We start from the raw sequence: 21,706 nt of genomic DNA, 5'->3' as shown, positions 1-21,706 counted from the left end.
ACTAATCATCGGCCTCAAAGGAGTCACACCTGGTTGGAAACAAACCTCCTGGCAAAGAGAACAGGACCACCAGAAGCGGATTAGACTTGTCAGGGTTTATTCCTGGAGTGGGAAAAGGGCCATCCTGAGTAAAATCAGAGCCCTGCCTGTAGGAGGATGGACAACGGCTATTAAGCAGGGGCTCAGAGTAGTCTGCCACACAGCAGAATGAAGGGACTGCTAGGAGACCTGGAAGGCTATGTGATTTCAAAAGCATATTTTTGAATGAGTTCAAGCTTCTGCATAAAGAACTTTTTTTTTTTTACAGTAATCACATAAAATAAATGTTTGAGAGAAAAATCTCTCCCTTCTCCAAGCAAACTTACAGCTTTCTAAAGTCACAATTGCTTTCGACTTCCCTTGTCCCCACCCCCATCTTGCATACATGCCCTTTTTCTACAGTAGTAGTGAGCCTTCCTCTTCATGTAACACTGCTCACAGCATTTTTACAGGTGGTTGGCTCCCCTTCTCTGCAAACCTGAATCCATCCCACTAATATTTCATCTAGTGGCTCTGCCAAAATTCATGCTACCATATCCACTGGACATCTGTGTTCCTTCCACTCTTTCACTGTGTTGTTGACCGTGTGGTGATAGACATGGCCGAGCACCAGGGGAAATTCCCTGCCGTCAGTGCTGCCCCCAAACATCAAAGCCAGAGCACATCTCCGACCTTCCTCCAATACGCAAAACACTGACATATGATGGTCTAGGTTTCTCCAGACACATGCATGTAAGACTTTGAATATGCCAGGCTTTGGGGCAAGGGGAAGAGAAGGTCCCTTTATTGATGCAGCAGTGGCTTCAGTGCCACCAGCAGTAGCTGTCGCAGACAAGTCGAAGTCTTGGTATTTAGTGTTTGGTGGCAATGGCAGGAGCAGCAGTTTTCTTATCAGGTCAAATCAGTTCTGTGGCTTGGGAGCTATTTCTCCATCCCATCCCATAATTCTGTAAGTTGCCTAATACCCTAAAACGAACCCTCACTCTGTTTAAATCAGCCAATGTAAATTCTGTCACCTGTAAATCAAGACTCCTGACTATTTCAGAGGATGCTGCGTCAACAGCTCTATAAAAACTTTTCTCCGACTTTTCTGAGCTCTTTCTCAAGTTTCAGTTATTGATGTGCCATCTTCCCCCAAATTTGTCATATATTCGTATGACCCATATCATCTACCAAATATTGTTTTTAAACTGTTTCATATTTTACAGTATCTACTTATGCGTCTTTTTTTTTAAGGTAGTACACACTAAAATTAATACACCACCACTGAAATTGAAAGTTTTAAATTTCCTTAAGAAGAAAATTTAGCCCTGGCTGGTGTGGCTCAGTGGATTGAGTGCCAGCCAGCATGTGAACCAAAGGGTCGCTGGTTGGATTCCCAGTCAGCACACATGCCTGGGTTGCAGGCCGGGTCCCCACTTGGGAGCGCGAGTGAGAGGCAACCAACCACACATTGATATTTTTCTCCCTCTCTTTCTCCCTCCCTTCCCTTCTCTCTCAAAATAAATGAATAAAATCTTAAGAAAAAAAGAAGAAAGTTTATCACTCCCCAAAACTAGTGGCCAATAATGTCACAGGATAAATTTCCAGGAGTGGAGTGACTGAGGGGTAAAAAAAACACCCTTTTATACTGTATTAGCCCCTTTCTAAGCAGAGCTGACAGGCTGGAAGGACCAATAGGCCAGAAGTCTGAGCCAGTTCCTCATTTTATCTGAGCAGTAAAATGACTTATATTACAGTACAGTGCAGTAAAGTGCACATTTTTTTGAAGTTTAATTGTGTTGAGTTCCTTAATCACTCTGATGCTGTTTGCTCGCCTGTAAAATGGGGAAAATACCAGTTCGTACCACACAGGGTAACATGGGGAGCACTGACTGTGAAGCAATATGAAGCATTTGCCCGATGCCTGATCCATAAAAAGCTCTAGTTTATTATGTCCCCCTCTCCTCTGAGCTTAAGGAGGTGCGTATGTTGTGTGTAATAAATATGCTTTCTCTGCCTGTGGCCAGACCCTACCAGATCATAATTTCTAAGGGGGGAATCTATTTTAAACAAACATAGTTAGTCTCCCTGGCTGGCGAGGCGCAGTGGATTGAGGGCCGGCCTGCCAATGGAAAGGTCACCCGCTGGATTCCCAGTCAGGGCACATGCCCGAGTTGTGGGCGAGGTCCCCCCACTTGGTGGAGTGTGAGAGGCAACTGATGGATGTATCTCTCACGTGTGGATGTTTCTCTCCCTCTCTTTCTCCCTCCACTCCCCTGTCTCTAAAAAAAACACACATAGTCAAGTCAGTTGAATCCTAGGATCTGATGAATTTTGGAAACATTAACCAGGATTAACTAAGCAGCTGCTATCATCATCCCAAGGTGATGAAATGATGGAAATGAAAGTTAAAGGTTATATACTGTCCTTGCACTTTTCATTCAGTCAACAGACATCTGCTGAGCACTTACTGGGTGCCCAGCCCTATCTTCTGTGCTGAGGACAAGAAAGACTTAGGCTGCTCTTAAAGGTGTCTGAGGCTGGTCCCTCACCTTTGGTGTCATCAGTAAAATTGGGTGGGTGGGGAAAAGAACAAGGAAATTATTTTTACTGCTGAGGTGCGACGTGGGTAGACAGCAAAGCTTTGTCTGTCCCAGGAGGTTGTGAACAAACAGGGTGGGTATTTGAGGGTTAAGGACTTTGCGACCTGGAGGTCCCCGGGACCCCCTCCTAGCTCCTACCCTGCACATTTACTTTCAGAGCAGGATATCAGGATTTTTTCTATGTAGTAAATATTACTACTATAATCCCTTTTTACAGATAAAAAAACAAAGGCTCCACAGAGACGATGGGTCGCACTTGAACCCCACCCCCGAAAGGCGCCCGGGATCTTCTTCCTCAGCCTGGCTGCAGGACCTCGTCCTACTTCCCGCTGTGGTATAAAAGCCGCCAGATCTCTCGTCAGACACGCGCAGTGGGTCTGGGTCGGACTCCCAGGGGCTCGGGACTTGGACGTTCCAAAGCAGTCCGCGCGGAGGCCGCCTCTGCCTAGTGGAGGTCGGGACGCTCCCTCCGCACCCGGCCTAAACCCTACCTAATTCCTCGGCTAACATGACGCTCTGGGAACAGCTGAGGGAGTCCGGGAGTCTTCGGGGCACCGGTGCATTATGGGACATCCCACAACGCCCCTGGCACCGCCGGAGAGAAGTGCGTGACCCCCCCTTCCTGCCGCGAGGCCCGAGGGGCTGTGGAAACCTCCATCCGGCCCCGCCTCCGAGAACAGCGTTTACCTTTCTTGATGTCTTCCGGAAGTTGGCGGGGATGGCCATAGAAATTGGTGGCTAGAGGAGCCCGGATTTGCCCTCCCGTCCTCACTTCCGCCGGAAGTGGCTGCCAGTCGCAATTGCCCTCTCGCAGCACGCGCGGGCATCTGTTCGCCGGTACCCGGTACTGGGGGAGTGAATACAACCATAATGGCGGCCGCCACCCTGCTGCGCGCGACACCCCTCTTCAGCGGTGAGGGGGCGGGGAGGCTGATAGCGGTACAGGGACACGTGGGAGTCTCCTGGAGTGGCCGGGCTTGGACCCCCGCCGTGACTCCCTGCCTCTACCCCGCAGGTCTCGGCTCCGGTTCGACCCCACTACTGCAGGGCTTGTTACAGCCGCTGAAGGCCCCGGCACAGACCCTCTTGTGCCGTGGCCTGGCCGTGGAGGCCAAGAAGACCTATGTGCGCGACAAGCCCCATGTGAATGTGGGTACCATCGGCCATGTGGACCACGGCAAGACCACACTGACCGCAGCCATCACGAAAAGTAAGCGGGGTTGCATTGGGGGCATCTGGCAACGCTAGCTTTGCAGGCGGGACCAGGAGCCATGGAGGTGGGGTCAGCAGAGTGGCTGCTGGGAGGTGTTTAGTTCCAGGAGCCAGAACTCCAGTGGTCGGTGGATTGAAAGATGCAGGAAACAGACTTCCTCTGAACATGAAGAACTTTGTGATGCATAAACTGGAGGACCCTGAATGGCCTCCCTCTAGCTGTAGGAACTGCCCTGTAAGCAGAGGCTTTACCCTAAAAAGTCGCTGAGCATATCCTTGAGGCTCTAGCATTTCTTTCTCAGTGGTTATCTCTGCTGGAGGAATTGAGGGAGGGGTCATCCTCCCAGGTTGTCCTTTGTTTCAGTGGGAGTGTCTTAGGGGCGTGGCCTGAGTCCTGCCTCTATCTAGGGAACTTGAGCTGAGAGCTGTGTTCTTTTCTCTCCCTCTCCCGTTAGTTTTAGCCGAGGGAGGTGGGGCCAAGTATAAGAAGTATGAGGAGATTGACAATGCCCCGGAGGAGCGAGCCCGTGGCATCACCATCAATGCAGCTCATGTGGAATATAGCACTGCTGCCCGCCACTATGCCCACACAGACTGCCCAGGTCACGCAGATTATGTTAAGGTGAGAAGGTGAGGGTGTCACAGGGGACAGGGCCAGGAGCTGCCTCCTGTCAGAAGAAATGTTAGGCTTGTGGGGAGGAGTTTGATACTCAAGACATGGAGGTTTGAGAGCGTGGATTTATGGGCATGGCCCCTTAAAGTGGGTGGTGAGGAGATGGCAGAGAAAGGTGAGCCTCAGTTCCTCACTGTTGTGCATGTGTAAATGGATGTGGATCTGAGGAGGTCACTGAAATAGGCTGAGTGTATTCTTTCCTCCCCTACCCAGAATATGATCACAGGCACTGCCCCCCTTGACGGCTGCATCCTGGTGGTGGCAGCCAATGATGGCCCCATGCCCCAGACCCGAGAGCACTTATTACTGGCCAAACAGGTATGCAGAGCCTGGGTAGGAGTGGGAAGAGGAAGAGTGGGGTGTTGAGCCAGTTAGGACACCATCTCCCTCTTTCCCATCTACAGATTGGAGTAGAGCATGTTGTGGTGTATGTGAACAAGGCAGATGCCGTCCAGGACTCTGAGATGGTGGATCTAGTCGAGCTGGAAGTCCGGGAACTGCTCACTGAGTTTGGCTACAAAGGGGAGGAGACCCCAGTCATCGTAGGCTCTGCCCTCTGTGCCCTTGAGGTGAAGGCAGGGTCAGGCAGAGGCTGCTGTGGTAGAGGATGGGGCTGGATAGGCATCCAGAGCTGTGCTCTGAGTCTGGGGAGTGGTTCTTGTTAAGCAGAATGGGCATTTCAGAACCCTCTCATTTCCCCACCCCCTACCACCCCAGCAACGGGACCCTGAGCTTGGCCTGAAGTCTGTGCAGAAGCTGCTGGATGCTGTGGACACTCACATCCCGGTGCCCATCCGGGATCTGGAGAAGCCTTTCCTGCTGCCTGTAGAGTCAGTTTACTCTATCCCTGGTGAGGACTGTGTTCATTTTCATTGCCCCCCCCCCCCCCGCCAACCTCCCCCAATCAAGAGCCTGGGTGAGCCACAGTCCCTGATGTCCTGACTTGTTCCTTCACAGGCCGGGGCACTGTGGTGACAGGTACGCTAGAACGTGGCATTTTGAAGAAGGGAGATGAGTGTGAGTTCCTGGGACATAACAAGAACATTCGCACTGTGGTGACAGGTATAGGAAGAAAGCCTTGAGACCCAGGGACTGGCTCCAGGGTGACCATTCCCCTTGCAGGTCCCTCGTGTCTTTCCTCTGCCCCAGACCATCCTCCCTTGTCTCTTCTTCCTCCTAGGCATTGAAATGTTCCACAAGAGCCTGGAGAGGGCAGAGGCAGGTGATAATCTTGGGGCCCTGGTTCGAGGCTTAAAGCGGGAAGACCTGAGACGTGGCCTGGTTATGGCCAAACCAGGTTCCATCCATCCCCACCAGAAGGTGGAGGCACAGGTGAGGGCTCCAGGTGATGGTTGGCAGGGCTGACTGTGACAAACTGTCCCCTAGAGAGGCAGTGTTTCTAGCCACTTGCTCTGTCTTCCAGGTTTACATCCTCAGCAAAGAGGAAGGTGGCCGCCACAAGCCCTTTGTATCCCACTTCATGCCTGTCATGTTCTCCCTGACTTGGGACATGGCCTGCCGTGTCATCTTGCCTCCAGGGAAGGTGGGTATAGGGATGTGAAGGAGCACTGTGCATATCAGGTCTGTCTTACTTACAGTTCTAAAGGTGTATGTGACAATGTGGGTGACTTTTCCTTGGGTGAAGAGAGGCTTGCTGATGTAGAAGAACTAATGATGAGGGGCCTGGACCAGTGGTTTTAGGGGGAGTGAGTCCTCACCCTCATCCAGTATTCCCTAGGCTGAAGTAGATTAAAAACTTATCTATATTAGCATTTACCCAAAAAGACTTCCCAGAAAAGGGTATTTCTTCTTAAGAGTTTCACTGTGCATTGGGCTTAGAGAGGTCAGTGACTAAGAAACCTGCATAACCCAAAACTGCCTCAACATTTCTCTTCAAGAATGAACTGTAGGGGAACACTGATCATTGGTCCTTTTTTTGCCTTTGCATATCCTGTTTGCATCTGCCTGACAGCTGGGATGAAGCTGTCCCCAGAAAGAATAATCATCCTGCTGCATTTTCCCATAATCTTTCACCTTGATAGCCAGCCAACAGTTGGAATGAAGGCACCCTGGAGGCCATGCATGATCCGTTTCTGCCCCCTCCAGGAGCTTGCTATGCCTGGGGAGGACCTGAAGCTTAGCCTAATCTTGCGGCAGCCAATGATCTTAGAAAAAGGCCAGCGTTTTACTCTGCGAGATGGCAACCGGACCATTGGCACTGGCCTCGTCACTGACACGCCGGCCATGACTGAGGAGGACAAGAACATAAAGTGGAGTTGAGTCTGGACCTCTGCTCAGGCTTGTATGTTCAGGGCTGTGCTGGCCAGTGTTCTGTCCTGCTTCTGAGACTCCCTTCCCAGGGCATAGGCTGCAACCCAGCAGAGTTGCAGCTAGACTGAGACTTTCCCGTGGCCTGCCTGGTGAGGTAGGTCAATAAACTGTTTTGTGAATAGTAAGCCATCCTGGATCTTGTGTCCTTTGTGTAAATTGGAAGGATGAGGGAGTATAAAAAGGGAGCAGAAGCCCAGAAGGTACTCTGGAGCCATTTTTACTGAGCTCTCTAGCCTCAGGAGTTCATCTCTATGGTAGAGGCTGGGAAAACTCCTCTTTTTAAAGCTGTCAGCACTGCTGTAGCAACTTGGGAGAAGCCAGAGTGTTGAAAGCTAATCTAGTGAGCTTTGTATGCTACAGAAGGATGTTGCTGGATACCCTTCTGGGAGATAGCGTGAAAGGATTTCTCACTTGGAGCCAGCACTGGCTCAGCTCATCTCCTGGAGTGGTTACTAGGCATTTCGTGTTTAGCTATCCTTGTGTAAGCCCTGGTACTGGGAATTGTATCTTACCTATGGAACCAGCACCCTGCACCTAAGAGGCACTGGGTTAACACATAATCTGTGCGTGATGGGTTATTACCACTGTCATTAATTCCAAACAGGCCTGAGAAGTTGCAGAATGGTTTCACTTTCAACATTTGAGATTTTATCAGACATGGAGAGAATAAAATGCTGAGTAGATTTTTAAAAACTTGAATTGACTGACGAGGATGCTAACTTGAAACAAAAAAGGTAATATTCAGGAGGGACTAATGGGCACATGTTTCAAATTTGGGCCCGACAAATGAGTATATCCTAGATATCATACTGACAAGCATCCCTGAGAGGGGAGGCTCTCCAATGTGAAAGCTGTTTGGAGAAACTCAGAACCCGATGACTCCAGAGAAGAGATAAACATGTGAGAGGCTCAAGGGAAGGAGAAATTTACTTAGGGCAGGTCTACTTGTTTTTTACCTTCAGTGTCCAAGAAGCAGCTGAAAGTTTTCACAGGGATTCCTGACTGGATGGAGTATAGTTCCCTTCCAACTCTTTTGAGATTTCTGCTCTTAGCAGTTAAGTCAAAACGAGTCTGCAGTTCTTCCGTAAAGCATCAAAAGGACTACGCAATAACACCTGCAGTTAAATCACTCACAGTAGGAGACCTATCTCTTCATCTGCACTTCAAACATCTTCAGCCCAGTTGAAGATTTTTCTGCTTCTTCCATCACTGCCGCCTACCCCAACTGACATCCCCTAGAGAGCTCTTTAATTTGGGACTGCAGAACTGCCTATCTTTAGCAGATGATCAGCTGCTACAATCCTTTTTCATTTACCTCTCTGATACACCTCCCCTCCATCCCCCAACCCCATGCTTACCCACCAGGTTTCAGATCCTCACACCCTGGGAATTCTTTCCCAATATCTAAGCTTCATTCTTCCTTTCCCACCCAGCCAATTTTCTCTGGCTTTAGTTCTGGCTGACATTCCCCTGCTAAGGGTGAAATCTCCATTTCAAAACAGGTAAGAAAACCCAAGGTCAGAGTAAGAATTCCCATTGCTGCCTTAAAAAGAAAACCCCAAAACCTCTGAAGTCTTTTCTACATCCCATGCTTGGCTCTTGTCCTGCCCACAAACTCTAGTTTCTAAACTCTGACTCCCCTAAACCTGGCTCCTCAACTTCTTCCACTTCATTTTTACAGGCCTCACCCATAGGCCTTTGTTTCCAGGGGCCATACACACTAAAGTATTTCAGTTTAAAAGGGATAAACAATTAGGACCGAGTCTGAGGTGAGAAAACAGTAACTAGGAGGTTGGCGGGTCTGTGTGGCAGTCAGAGCCAGAAGGGCAGAACCCTAGGCTGTCCTGCCGTACCGACCCTGTCTCGGGAACCACATCATACATTTAATTAAGACCGAACAGATGGACCCGTTGTGGTGCCTTGGTGTATGACCCAGCAGTTAGTATTGGGAGAAACAGGTCTTTATTAACAGCATTCCAACCTCCAGGGGTGGGGGAGGGGGAGGTGGTTGGGTTGGGGATACATCAGCTTGGAGCCCTTCTTTCCCATGAGACCCAGCACTTCCCTTGATCCCCAAAAAGCAAACCCAGTAATTGCCCATATTCTTAAGCTGGCTGTGCAAACAGTTCTTCAGCCCGGCTGGAAGATACCAAAGTCCCCCTTCTCATGCGGCACCTCTCTTCAGGATCTGGGTTATGTTGTCCTCAGCCTCCACGTGATAGTCCAGGCAAGCACGTGCTGTGTTACACCAGATCGTGGTGAGACTCAGGAAAGGCACAGTCCCAAGTGTCCAGATAGAGTCAGGATTTGCAGGATTTGCAGGGCATCCTGCAAAGGCAACCTTCGGAGTCCGCTAGAGTCGACATGATCAAAGCAGCATGCTGGCTGTCGTATTAGTCCATGTTAGTCCATGGCTGACCAGCGTCTATAGCCAGCATGGCTCTTATCTTCACTATCAGCTGCATCACCGCTCTTCCTCCTCACTTCGAATGGCTGCTCACCCTAGTTTAAATCTTGACTCGGCGCCTCCTGCGTGACCTCATTGCCCTGTACGAGTTACATTTGCCAGTTTTCTGTAGTTTACATTCTCCTGGCTGCCATCCCCTCGGGGCAAGAATGACTCTGATCCAGGGGGGAACCAGCTATGTCATCAAGTCAGGATAACAGTCTGAAAATGATGTCTACCTTGTCCCAACCAAGGCAGTAAGTAGCACAGCTATTAAACTAGCTACTAAGTTGCCGTTACAATGCAAAGTACTTAATCCTACCATTTGCTCTTCCCCATGCCCCAGCCAAGGTTTGTGGAGGCCATGGGGCCCCTTCAGTCTACATCCGTTTCAGGTTGGCCAAACTTCATTTGGATTTCCTCGATAATTCTAGTGCTTGTCTTTAACTTCACTTGAAACAATTTTGTTAGATTGTGACAGTGTGAATTTAAAAACATCAAAATTGGTGAATTTTTGTGTGGCCATTTCAATATTGAAGATGGAAGAAAATAAGCAACATTATTTCAAGAAAGGTAAAAACGCAACTGAAACACATAAAAAGACTGGTGCAGTGTATGAAGAGGGTGCCGTGACTGTGTCAAAAGTGGTTTGCGAGGTTTTGTGCTGGATGATGCTCCGTGGTGGGGTAGATCAGCTGAGGCTGACAAACTGAGGCATTAACTGAGAGCAATCAATGTTATACCACATGATAGCTGACAGAATACCCAAATCAATAAAATTAAGAGTAAATGGAAGATGTCTTATTTTACAGAAAAAAGTGAAGAGACTTTTTGGCCAACCCAACACAGTCTCACTCTATTCTCCAAAGAGAAAACTAGAGGCAGGTTAAGTTAGTTTAAAATTTTATTTTTTTTTAATTTTTTAAATATTTTTATGTAATAAAAAGTAAAAGTCCTTGTCCAACCATCCTTGTGGGGTAGCTGTCTCTCACACAGGTCACTCAAGTTAATGGGGAAGAAGAACATGGGGCCCAAGTCTGACATTATAAATAATAGAAAATAAAAGATCTTTTGTCTCCAGCAGGGGTAAGAGAATGGGAGGGCAAGATGGGGTGGGGATGGGCAGGGGCAGAGTAGGAACCCCCCACCCCCGCTGGACCCTGGCCCACCCACTTTGAGGCCTCTCCCATTCAAGGTGCTTGGCAGGAATCCCCCAGCTCCCCCAGGGGAAAGGGGAGATTGGGGGGCTGGGACTGGTCCGAGCTGCTGGGGGAAGAGACATAGATCACTCTTCCCTCCACTCATGGAGGTCTCAGGTCGCGGCCAGGACAATCTTCAGTTCCCCGGGGGGTGGAAGGGGAGCTGCTGGGAGGGATGAGATTGAACTGGTTGGAGGGGAAAGAGAAGAGAGCAGGAGCATTAGAACCCAAGCAGCTGTCCCTTCATCCAATGCCGTCCAGTGTGGGGTGTGGGGGGAGTGTTTGGGTAGGAGCGGCCTCCTCAAGGTGTCTCATGGGGCTGTCAGAAGCACAGATCAAACACTGTTTCCCAGTGAGCCAGAGCCCTTACTTGTGTGCCCAGCTCAGCCCCCCACACCCCAGCCTGGCCCTGTCTGCTGCGCTGACCTTACCTCGGCTAAGTCAGGAGACAGTCGGGGTCACTGAGAGCTGGGGAGGCAGTGGGGAGGGGGGCTGCTGGATCACAACTGAGCGAGGACGGAGGGAAGCAAAGGACAGAGCCAGGAGCAAGCCCCTGGCGGCGGCGACTGTGGCTTCTGCCCACCCTACATACTTCACAGACAGGTGCAGGTCGGCGGGCGCCCTGTGGGACAGCCCTGCCTCCAAGACCCCTCACTCCCCACCCAGAACCCGTGCATCCTGCCCCACCTGCAGCCCATCAGCTCTTCCATGCCAAATTCCCCCAGCTAACGAGAACTCACGAATCCTGTCATCGGCTCCTCCTGGAAATCCAGGCGCCTGGCCAGGCTGCTCACCTTGGGGGTGTCCGATGTAGGGGTAGGGTGAGGGTGTGGAAGCTGAGAGTGCAGGCACCCCACTCTGGGGCACTGCGCCTTGGGGGGGACCCCCATGGCTCTGGGGTGGGTGCAGCAGCATCACCTGGGGCGGGTGGGGAGCCCCAGGGTGAGGGGGCGGGGCTGCTGTGATTCCAGTTTGGACATGGGCCTGCAGAAAACAGAAAGTAGCCAGGAGCACCACAGAAGCTTGACACAGGTGCCGAGAATCCTAGTGTCAGGAACACTACGTAAAGGCAGTACTGGGAACGCAGGAATGGGATAGCCTCATGGCTCAGGTTCTTATGGCAGAACAGACCCAAACGAAGCAGGTTCCCTGGGCTCTTACCTGGGTAACATGGGCCATGTTGGTGAAGCCGTGGGGCAGCTGCTGGTGGGCATGGATGGCATACACAGCGGCTGGTTGGGGGAAGCTGCTCTGAGGGGACTGGGCAGAAGGTCCCGGTGGCAGAGAAGGCGGCGTGCCTGTCAAGGCCCCTGGGTGGTACAGATTCTGCTGTGGCTGTCCACTGCCCAGGTGTGGGGCCTGCCCTGCCTGGTGCTGTCAGGGGGGAGGGGAAGGGTCAGTGCCACCCACTCCTCTGGTACCCAGGCCTTCTACTCACTGGCCTAATCCTCCCTGCTGGGGAAATATCCCAAGCTCTACTCCTTTCTTTTAGCCACATATCCCTACCCCAACCACTCAGATCCCCCATGGTAGGCACCTGGACAGGACTGGGGGCCGCATGCTGGGACTGTGGCTGGCTCCCAGTAGGCGTGGTGGCCGGCTGTGGCTGGTGGGCATGGAGCTGTGTGGCATGGTGTGGATAGGACTGGTGAACAGTGGCTACAGTAGGAAGGAGAGAAAAATCAGTGCTGAGCACACTGGAGGGGACGGAGAAGCACAGCCAGGAGGGGGAGGGTCCGGCAGAACTCACCATAAAGGGCTTGGGGCGTGGGCTGCTCTGCAGAAGGGTACTGAGGGGTAGAGGATGACACAATGGCCTGGGGATGGCTGCCTGATGTCAGCATGCGCGGATTGCTCTGAAGCATGGGGGCAAACACCGGCTGCAACAGCAAGGAGAGAAATGGTCAGCACAGTATAGGACGTGGAAGGTGTACCCCTGCCCTGTCACGTTGTTATGACTACCTTGCCAAACATTCACAATAACCTAACTACACTATTTTATCAACGCTTGATTTAATTTGGGGGGGGGGGGGGGGATTTGACGACACGATGACGACTATGGCTTGAGTGTTTAAGTGCCTTGCAACAGGTCCTACCAGAGAGAGGATTGAAGCATAAACCTGACACCACAACCCAGAACACTGCCTGCCTCTCTCACCCAGCTCCTTTGAGTCGGGGAGGTGAACACAGGATCTCTAGCAGGGCCTCTGTACCCCCACGTCCCTCCTCCTGTACCTCAGTCACCTGTGAGGGGTAGTGGGCCATGGGCTGCATCATGGCAGGCTGGCCTGGGAACTGCTGTGGGTTGTAGGGGATGTAGGAAGAATAAGGTGTGGCAGCCACCAGAGGTGGGCCAGCAGCAGCGGCGGCCTGCATCATTGGAGGGGCTGAGGCTGGCTGGTGTTGGTCCGAGCGCTGGGGGGGCAGGGAACCTGGGAGTGGGGGGAAAATAGTGCAGAGCTCAAGCTCCATCTGCCAGGAGGCAATGGGCAGCCCCACTGACTGCCCCTCCCCACCCTGCTCACCTTTTGCTCCCCGGTACTTGCCCTGCTGTCCAGGCACTGAGTTGGATACAGGATATGGATACATCTGAGGTGCCTAGGAACAAGAACACAGATGAGGCTGAATGACTTGCTTACAAATGCAAGGTTCCCTCAGCCAACCCGACCAAACCTCTTACCCTGGGCCATCTAGTCTCTTCTCGTACCTGAACAGCTGGTCCCATGTGGATCTGAGGTATGTAGGAAATGTACTGGGGGCTATACAGCCCACTCTGGCCTGCTGTCAGCACCGGGATAGAGGGTGTAGAATGAGTCCGGGGCCCCGGAGAGGTTGGAGTACTGGTGGATTTATTCTGTAAGACACAAGGGAGGACATTACAAAATCTCTTAATTTTTCTGTCTCCCACAGCACCCACCATTGCCTATATAACGACATCATTTGCGGAGGCAGTGTTATGTGCCAAACACATTCTACACTTTATCTTGCTTAAGCCTCACAATGAACCCTAAGAGATAGACACACTCAAATTATAGGCAACAAAACTGAGGCAAACAGGTTAAACAGCTTATAATAAATACAGGGGTGTAAGCCAAGTCAGTGGGCCGAAATGAAGCCTATGCTCGTAACTACTACACTCAGAAACTCCCCAAGCCAGATGCTAAGTGTTAGAGAGAAACCCGTAAACATCTGTCTGACACATCATGATACTCTGTACCACCTAGCCCTGAAGTGTGTCTGTTTTCCCCAAACCAGCTCAACTGCTGCCATCCCTACACACTTTCACGTCTCCTCTCACTGCCCGACATCAAGTGCTCCCCTCCTCCAGTGTTGTTATCCCATTCCCAAGTCTCCTTTATGGAAAATGTTACCCCATCTCACCACAGACAGCAGAGGCTTTGCGGGATTGAACTCCTTGGCATTGGGATTCAATGTTGACTTCTTTACTTGTCTATGAGAAAAAAATGGAAGTAAATCCTCATGGCCTGCCCCTCCATCATCCGACACCCACCCAGCCCCCTATTTCACTCACTCAGCAACAGGGCCCTCATCCTTGTCATCTCCCTTGATGAGGCCCACTGGGGGGCTGCCGGTTTGGCTTGGGCAAGGTGTTGGGGGCTGATCTGGCCCCTCAGTGCCTCCTGCTGGAGGTAGGGGTGGTTTGTCCTCCTTATCCAATATGGACTCTGTCTTGGAGGAGACCGGGGACCCCATGGGCTCTGAAGTCAAGAGACCATCAACTTCCTTCTCTTTCCCTTTGGCCTCCTCCTTTAAGATCCGGGGAGGAAAAGGATCCAAGCCAGTCTCAGGAGAGCTACTGGGCTGAAGCTGGAAGAAGAGAGACACACATACAACACTGGTCCAGACCGGAGGCCCTGCTGCTTTCTTCCACCCTTGCTCTCATCTCTTGTATCGCACCTAGTCCTGCGCCTCTCCCGTAAGCTCCCCACACCCATTCCACCTCCATCCTATTAACATCGTAGCTCATTCCCACACTTCTCTCACCTTAAACTGGGCCCCAAACTTCCTCAGTTCTTCCAGTTGAAAGCGTTTCTGTTCATTCTGAAGGCCAGGGACTATGAGAAACAGTGAAAAAGGAGAAAATATACATTTCCTTTCTAAAGGTGGCTACATACCACCAGTAACCCACAAGACAAAAAACAAAAAAAGAACTCTTGAGAATCCTGTAAGAGAAATTAGGATCAAAGGTCTAACAGACATTGTTTTTGAATTTCAACAACTTTCCTAACTGAAATGCTTTCCTAATCAAAGGGGCATTATACTTCGGCAGAACAAAACAATCCTCACCTTTCCCAGACATTCGGGACAGCTCCTGGGATTCCAGAGTTCTCCCAGGGTCCTTGACCGCAAGTTCTTTTACTGAGCAAGAAGAGAGACACGCCTGAAGGTCTTTCTTCCCAGAACCACACTTCACACTGTCCACAGCCCTTGACCATCTGGCTCTTACCATCTGTGGGGGCCAGTGAGATCTTTGGAGAAGCTGGGGAAATGGAGCCTACTCCAGGGTCCACAACTGATGATGTCACAGGAATGGAAGCTGAAGAGGTTGGTACTGCTGAGCCGATGGGAGGCTCAGTACAGGAAGCTGAGGATGGGGCAGGGGCAGCTGACTTGGGGGAGCGTGGGGGGTACATCCGGCCAACTGGAAGAAAAGGGAAAGCTGTACAATGGTTACTGCTGGTCAACACGTCATGGGGACAAAAACTTACTAAAACACCAAGAAAAATCTACTTTTTCTTAAAGAAAGATATTATTCATTCATTTCTAGAGAAAGAGAGGGAGAGAAAAGAAAACATTGATGTATGAGAAACACCTCCATTGGCTGCCTCTCACATGCCTCCAACCAGGCACCTGGCCTGTAACCTAGGCATGCGCCCCAACTGGGAACTGAACTGGCATTTCAGCTCACAAGCCAGCACCCAATCTACTGAGCAACACTAGCCAGGGCTGTCCACTTTTTTATACATAGGATCAAAAACCTAAATGCCTACAAGGGCAAGGCAGGTAACAAGGAGGTAAAATGGCTACATGGGCACCATGAAAGACTTAAAGGGTCAGTCACGACTCAGTTCCAGCCAAATGGAGCTATGCAGCAAGACAGGTCAGTGCTGGCATAACCTCTTATATTTCAAAAGAAATTGAAAATTTTCTATGATTTCTCCTGTTGTAAATGTTGGCAACTAATTTAAACAAAGACATCTGCCAGCCAGACACACCCATAGATTGCTACACTGAGGTTTCTGCAATTGGGAAACTGAAAAATTCTTTCCTAAAAACTGTAAGCCCAAACCCCTCAAAATACCTTTCATATCTTGAACCTGTCTCCCACCCTAGCATTCCAACAACTGATGTTATTTATATCCCCCTACAAATTTCTATCCATTTCTTCATGTAACACTGCTGAAATTTTACCTGCAGGAGGGGGTGGAACAGAAGCTTCTCCAGAAGGCCTACTGCTGGGTGAAGACAGAGTCTTGGCACCTCTCACAGGCCGCGGTGCCTTAGGGGACATGCGGGAAGGGCCTATTTTTTTTTTTTTTTAAGATGGGAAAAAAGATGCAGAGTACCTGTTATTATATTACTACCAATCCATCATCCTTCCAACCCATCTAAAACCATTCAATTATCTTTCCCAACTCTTTCCTGTTCTCTAAAAAAGTAAAAAGTCTGCTTCATAACTTACCTCCATTAATGCCACGTGTCTCAGAACCTGGGCCAGGGCTGCTATTGTCAAGATGGTGAGGGCCACGGGGTGGCAAAGAGCTAAGGCAAGGCCGGCCACCTCGAGAACTACTGCATCGAACTCCTCCCCGGGGACCTTCCCGAACTCGTTGTGGTAGAGGGATATACTTTCCCTCCCTGGGGAGAGAGTTTAAGTGAGATCAAATAGCCACAAAACCCACACATTTTGGAAAAATAAAGCCCTTTCTTCTAAAGTGCACGCGTGCGCACGCACACACACACACACACACACTGCTTGGCTCCGGCTTTTTGCACTACCTCACTTGAAGAACTGTCCTGGTTTAATGTTCCGTGGCTACAGGCTTAGGACTGTATGCTACGTCAACCCTGACCAAACCAACCAGGCCGGCGCTCCACAATCCTACCACTCCCGACCTATGAGAAAGGTAGTATCACACTGTAGGTCAAGATGCATATTTTATAAGATAGAGATCATCACATAGTGTGATCTTATTTTCACAAAGGGAAGAATGAGGCATACATATGCATGAATATGCAGAAAAAAAGGGAAAGAATATGTATCGAATATGCATCAAAACTCTGAGACAAAATTTTTTCCTAAATCCATAAACTTTAGCCTTGTTACTATGGGCAAATCACTTAACCACTCTAGATTTTATTTATTTTTTAAATTTTTAAAATTATTTTATTTCAGAGAGAGGAAGAAACAGCAGTGAGAGAAACTCGATTGGCTGCCTTCTGTAGGTGCCCCAGGGGTATCAAACAGGCATCCCAGGCATGTGTCCTGACTGGGAATTGAACCTGTGACCCTTTGATTCACAAGATGACACTCGACTAACTGAGCCACACCAGCTGGAGCGACCACTGTAGGTTTTTATCTTTCAAAATAAAAGTTGGGAATAACTATTCATTAATCTACATTTCATATGGCTGTGAGGCTTAAACAAGAGTGTACAAAACCCTTGGCCCACACAGTGAGCCCCAAATATACCAGGCTGCCCCCAGCAATTACCTAGATACCAAGCTGGGGCTCTCCCGTCCTGAACCCTGCCGCTGGACTGCACTGTGCTTCTCCTCCTCAGTGCGTCCATCATCGTTTTCCATGGCGATCCGTAGGCGATACTGGGGACTCGATTCAATCTCCCGAGCCAACTGGGCTGCACGCAGCTCCCGCTGACGAAATTCTTCTGAGTTGTCCTTCTCTAAAGGTACCCTGAGGGGACCAGAGACCATTACCACCCCAGTGCCAGGCAAGGAAAGGAAAAACATTTCTACCAGTCCTATCACAAGCTCAAGTATGTGGGTATTTAACTCCTTCAACGACAATATATTTAATGGGCATCTATCAGGTCACAGGCAGAGCAGCAAGGTATCTCTGCATATGGGGCACATATAAACATATATTTAAGTACATTTTAAGTTCTAAAGGAAAAGTATGGACAAGTAGATAAGCATGAAGTGGTTATCTCAATTCTACCTATGAAGCGGTCTGGAATTAAGGCTAAAAGAAAACCTTTAAGAGCAGTTCACAAAACATAACAGGAGTGGAGACAGGGCAATATGAACACCCAGAAAAGCATGAACAAAAGCTATGTTCCATCTAGAGACTTGCCCTTCTGTTGGTGACCCCACGCCTCCAACTGCACCACATGGAGAGTACCGAGACACTCACGTGTAAGATGAGAGACTGCTATCATAGGTGGTCTTTACACCATAGTTCTCCTCATTGAACTTGAACATTTCATTGGGGTCCCATCCGTTGGACTAGGGAGGGAGGAGGGAGACTTTTAAAACCCAACAAGGAAAGCAACAATGACCTGTCATTCTCCATCAGGCTGAAAAACTAAAAAAAAAAAAAAAAAATCTGACCACACCGAAAGTGGAAAAACTGGAACACAGCTGGTGAGAATATCAACTAGAACCATAACAAATTTTCAATAACAAACCCACTTCCAGGTTTATATCCCAGAGAAATTCTGGTATATGTGCATGGGGATACATGTTCTAAAAATTCAGTAAGGCACTCTAAGGGCCAAAAAACACAAAACAGTAAGGAAAGAGATAAATAGAATTTGGCAGGTATACATACATGGGTACGTAAGTAGAATAGCATACAATAGTAAAAAGCATTGAACTAGATCTATGTAGCAACAGGAAACACTCAAAAACAGGCAGGGAAAGTAAATTCTTGTGCAAATTAAATAGCAAAATAATGCATTCACTCATGAAAAATTCTAAATGATTCAAACAATAGCAGTAGCTGTTTTTTGGAAGGTAAATGGGCCTACACAGTACTCACTCTTGTTTATACTTTTTGTTAAGTTGAAAAAAAAAAAAATGACTTGAAGCTGTCAATCACAGATGGTGGGAGAACAGGTATTTTTGTTTCATTATTTTCTGTACCTTTCCATTTGGAATCTGACTGTCACAAACAGGCAAAAGTAAATGATTTTCCTCCCCCCTCCCCAGAAACAACTAGGTTCCAAGAATGACGTCAGTCAATAATCCACATTCTGGCAGCAGAGCTGCCAAGCTCTCAGGATCTCAGGGGAGAAGACTGTACCATGTCAGACTCGAGGTCGTAGTCATCGCTGTTGCTGTCACCCCCCTCCCAGCGCTGAAGCACCTTCTCTTTGTGCTCCCCATTCACCTTCGAGTTCATGGCAATAGCTGAATCAGTGAATTTGTCTGTGGGGGCAGAGTTGAAGATCAGGAGTCATATCATATTTCACAGGCTGTTACCCCAAACATCTCTTCCCGGCCCACAAGTTGTCAGAAGCAAAGAAAAGTTTATGTATGCCAGGGTTTGGGGATAGGGGGTAGGCAGGTGCAGCATAAAAACCCTCATCTTAGCCCCGGCCAGGTAGCTCAGTTGGTTAGAGCATTGTCAGGATATGCCGAGGTTGCAGGTTTGATCTCCAGTCAGGGCACATACAAGAACCAACCAATGAATGCATTACTTAAGTGGAACAACAAACTGATGTTTCTCTCTCCCTCTCTTAAAACAAACAAACAATTAACCCCCCCAACCCCCCCACAACAGCAACAAAAACCCCTCATCTTAATAGTTCAGAAGCAGCCCTGGCTGGTGTAGCTCAGTGGATTGAGCAGGCCTGTGAATCAGCAGGCCAGGTCCCCAATGGGGGGACGTATGAGAGGCAACCACACATTGATGTTTCTCTCCCTTTCTCCTTCCCCTCTCTAAAAATAAATTAAAAAACAAAAAAAAACCCAAAAAGTTCGTAAGCAGCAAGGAGTTCAAAACAATGAAAATAAGAAAACAACAACAACATAGGCCAAATTTATCCCACTCTATCTTAAATATCAAGATATATTCCCCAAAAGAAAAATCCAGCCATCTTCCTCGGGGGAAGGGTGTGTGTGTGCAGGAAGGAAGATGGTAAAGTGGGTGGTTATGGGGGTAGGGGGGTAAATCAAGCCATCATGTAACTGCTCTCCGCTCTCCACTCACAGAATGGGTCTGACATAATAGCCTGGCACAATACCTTTAGTTGCATAATTGAAGTCAACATTTCGGAAATGGACAAGCATGACATCACTTGGTTTAAACACCATAGTGTCCACGATGTCTTCCCGACGAGGACCACCTACTGGCTCAGATGCTTTCCGGTGCACAGCGTCTACTGCCAGTTCAAACTAAAGAAGTTCCATTTCCCAAAACCCAAGGGTCAGTATCAACAAACATGAAGACAAAAATATGACTATTTTTCTCTTACCCTTTCTAAACTTTTCCCAATACCATGTATATATAACATCTTGATATCAGTCACAGGACTTAGCCAAAATCCCCAAATTAAACTTTTACATTTTAAACTTTTAGGCATTTTTAAAGTACCCAGCCCTCAAATTTCAGACCCATGTCTTTCACTGCTTGCAGCTCTACACCAGCACATGCTGAAATAGCCACAATGTTGTCCAATACCACACAATTCACATCTTCGATGAGCCTACTTCACCGTCCTACTCCTTGCATGCAACTCCAAAAATAAGCTAGTTTGTATAGACTGACCTTTGAGCTCAGTGTCTTGAAGATACCTTCGTAGGTAGTGCCATTCTTCACCTTTACATCACAAGTGGAGCCCTGGGAAAGTGGGAAAAATATGAAGAGTGTCTCCAGCAAACAGATGCAGTACATCCCTCAGACAAAGTATCCACTTACCACAACAGCTGTAAGAAAATGCAGCATTCTGGAATTGTTGTAAACACCCTCAAATACCTGTGAGTAATACAGGAGGGAGAAATAAACAGCCAGTCAGCATCTTACCTTCCTTCTAAATATCCACACTCCACATATGATCACCTTGTATGATGTGCTGGGCCCCCTGCCCTTCTGAGCCCACCTGACTATTTCTGCACCTAATCTGTCCTATATTCCCACATATCTCTTTTCAGTCTTTGTACCATTGTGGGCACTCACCGGTGACTGCGGGGGTCCCTTTCCTGTGCTCTGTCCCCTATAAAAGGAAACAAAAAACTGGTTATTTAAATCTGTTCAATTCCCCTTACACAATTAAGTTCAAAAGACTTGGTATCCTAGAACCACATACCATGTGAAAATGCTGATCTAGGCTACAATTAATCAACAAGATTTTCAAACTCTCACCTTATTGAAGAAAAAGGCATAAGCATTATAAACCAGTAAACACATTTCCTCCAAATGCCAGCAAAACAGACTTCAATCAACAACCATTGTCTCACTTTCTCCAAGGGGCCAGAGCTGCATGCTTCCAACAGACCAATGCTATACAGTATTCGATAACTAATCACCCATTTCAGATGTAAAAGAGGAAGCTCAGGGAGTGCAGGTTTGTGAGTACCAAGCTCAGGCACGTTACGTTCCAAATAGAAAATACAATAGTTTTCAGAGTCTCATGCCCCAAACCCTGGGAGAAGGGGTAGTCCCTCTACAACCCACCCCATCGACCTCTTTACTCATTCAGCCAGTTACCCGCTCTGGGAGGGGTCGTCAATCCCCTGGTAATATTCTCCTCTCTGGCTGATGTAACCAGCGGTTGAGCAGGGTGCTGAGGGGGCCGTTGGTAGTGCTGGGGGACAGCGCAGCCGCAAAAGGCATCCACCGGGAGGCCTCGCCCGGTCTGCGACTGCGCACTAAGCCCCACGGGCCTCTTCAAAATACTCCCTCCCGCGATCAGAACCCACTGCGCTTGCGTGTACCGCCACGCTCAATTCCATTAACCCATACAACACAGTAGAAACCGAGTGGAGTGTCTCCCACCTAGCAACGAACCCGTCCACACACACTCCCAGCCACTGCCCTGTTACCCTGGACTCTCGAATGCCCGGGTCATGAGACAGAGAATCCACGCGCACGTACGTAAAGAGCGCGCGCGCACTGGAGGTTCCCGGGCCGCAGTCCTCTCAGTGGTCTCTCCCTTCGTTCCCCGTCCTCCCCGCTCCCCTCCTACTGGCCGGACCTGGAAGGAGGAGGTGGCAACCCGCTCCAAGTCCCTCCCTC

General features: G+C 49.1%; 2 protein-coding genes across 17 annotated transcripts; one reads left to right on the top strand and one right to left on the bottom strand.

The window, feature by feature from the left end:
* The first annotated feature begins 3,389 nt into the window (after positions 1 to 3,389).
* Positions 3,390 to 6,969, top strand: TUFM (Tu translation elongation factor, mitochondrial). Of its 2 annotated transcripts, none has more exons than XM_024560431.3 (10): positions 3,390 to 3,537; positions 3,640 to 3,834; positions 4,292 to 4,458; positions 4,723 to 4,827; positions 4,914 to 5,078; positions 5,227 to 5,359; positions 5,467 to 5,571; positions 5,690 to 5,841; positions 5,933 to 6,052; positions 6,616 to 6,969. In XM_024560431.3, exons 1-10 carry the CDS (start codon positions 3,495 to 3,497, stop codon positions 6,787 to 6,789), a joined length of 1,359 nt encoding a protein of 452 aa, XP_024416199.1. In that variant the 5' UTR covers positions 3,390 to 3,494; the 3' UTR covers positions 6,790 to 6,969. The 2 variants fall into 2 exon arrangements, with proteins under 2 accessions (XP_024416199.1, XP_024416201.1); XM_024560433.3 differs by having other exon boundaries at positions 6,482 to 6,616.
* Positions 6,970 to 10,172: 3,203 nt separating this feature from the next.
* ATXN2L (ataxin 2 like) lies at positions 10,173 to 20,684 on the bottom strand (the record flags this gene model as incomplete). Of its 15 annotated transcripts, none has more annotated exon segments than XM_053927124.1 (22): positions 10,173 to 11,076; positions 11,226 to 11,469; positions 11,647 to 11,859; positions 12,023 to 12,144; positions 12,236 to 12,365; positions 12,730 to 12,917; positions 13,011 to 13,083; positions 13,193 to 13,339; positions 13,867 to 13,936; positions 14,018 to 14,313; positions 14,491 to 14,561; positions 14,794 to 14,865; positions 14,954 to 15,166; positions 15,919 to 16,029; positions 16,190 to 16,365; positions 17,222 to 17,422; positions 17,882 to 17,973; positions 18,773 to 18,897; positions 19,716 to 19,866; positions 20,240 to 20,311; positions 20,390 to 20,446; positions 20,648 to 20,684. In XM_053927124.1, coding segments are annotated over 22 exon segments (3,016 nt in total), but the record flags the coding sequence as incomplete, so codon positions are not given.
* Between the last annotated feature and the right edge of the window lie 1,022 nt (positions 20,685 to 21,706).

This window comes from Desmodus rotundus, chromosome 1, assembly GCF_022682495.2.
Source record: "Desmodus rotundus isolate HL8 chromosome 1, HLdesRot8A.1, whole genome shotgun sequence".
NCBI lineage: Eukaryota > Metazoa > Chordata > Mammalia > Chiroptera > Phyllostomidae > Desmodus > Desmodus rotundus.
The sequence above is the reverse complement of the archived record's forward strand: the minus strand, read 5'-3'. Positions and strand labels throughout refer to the sequence as shown.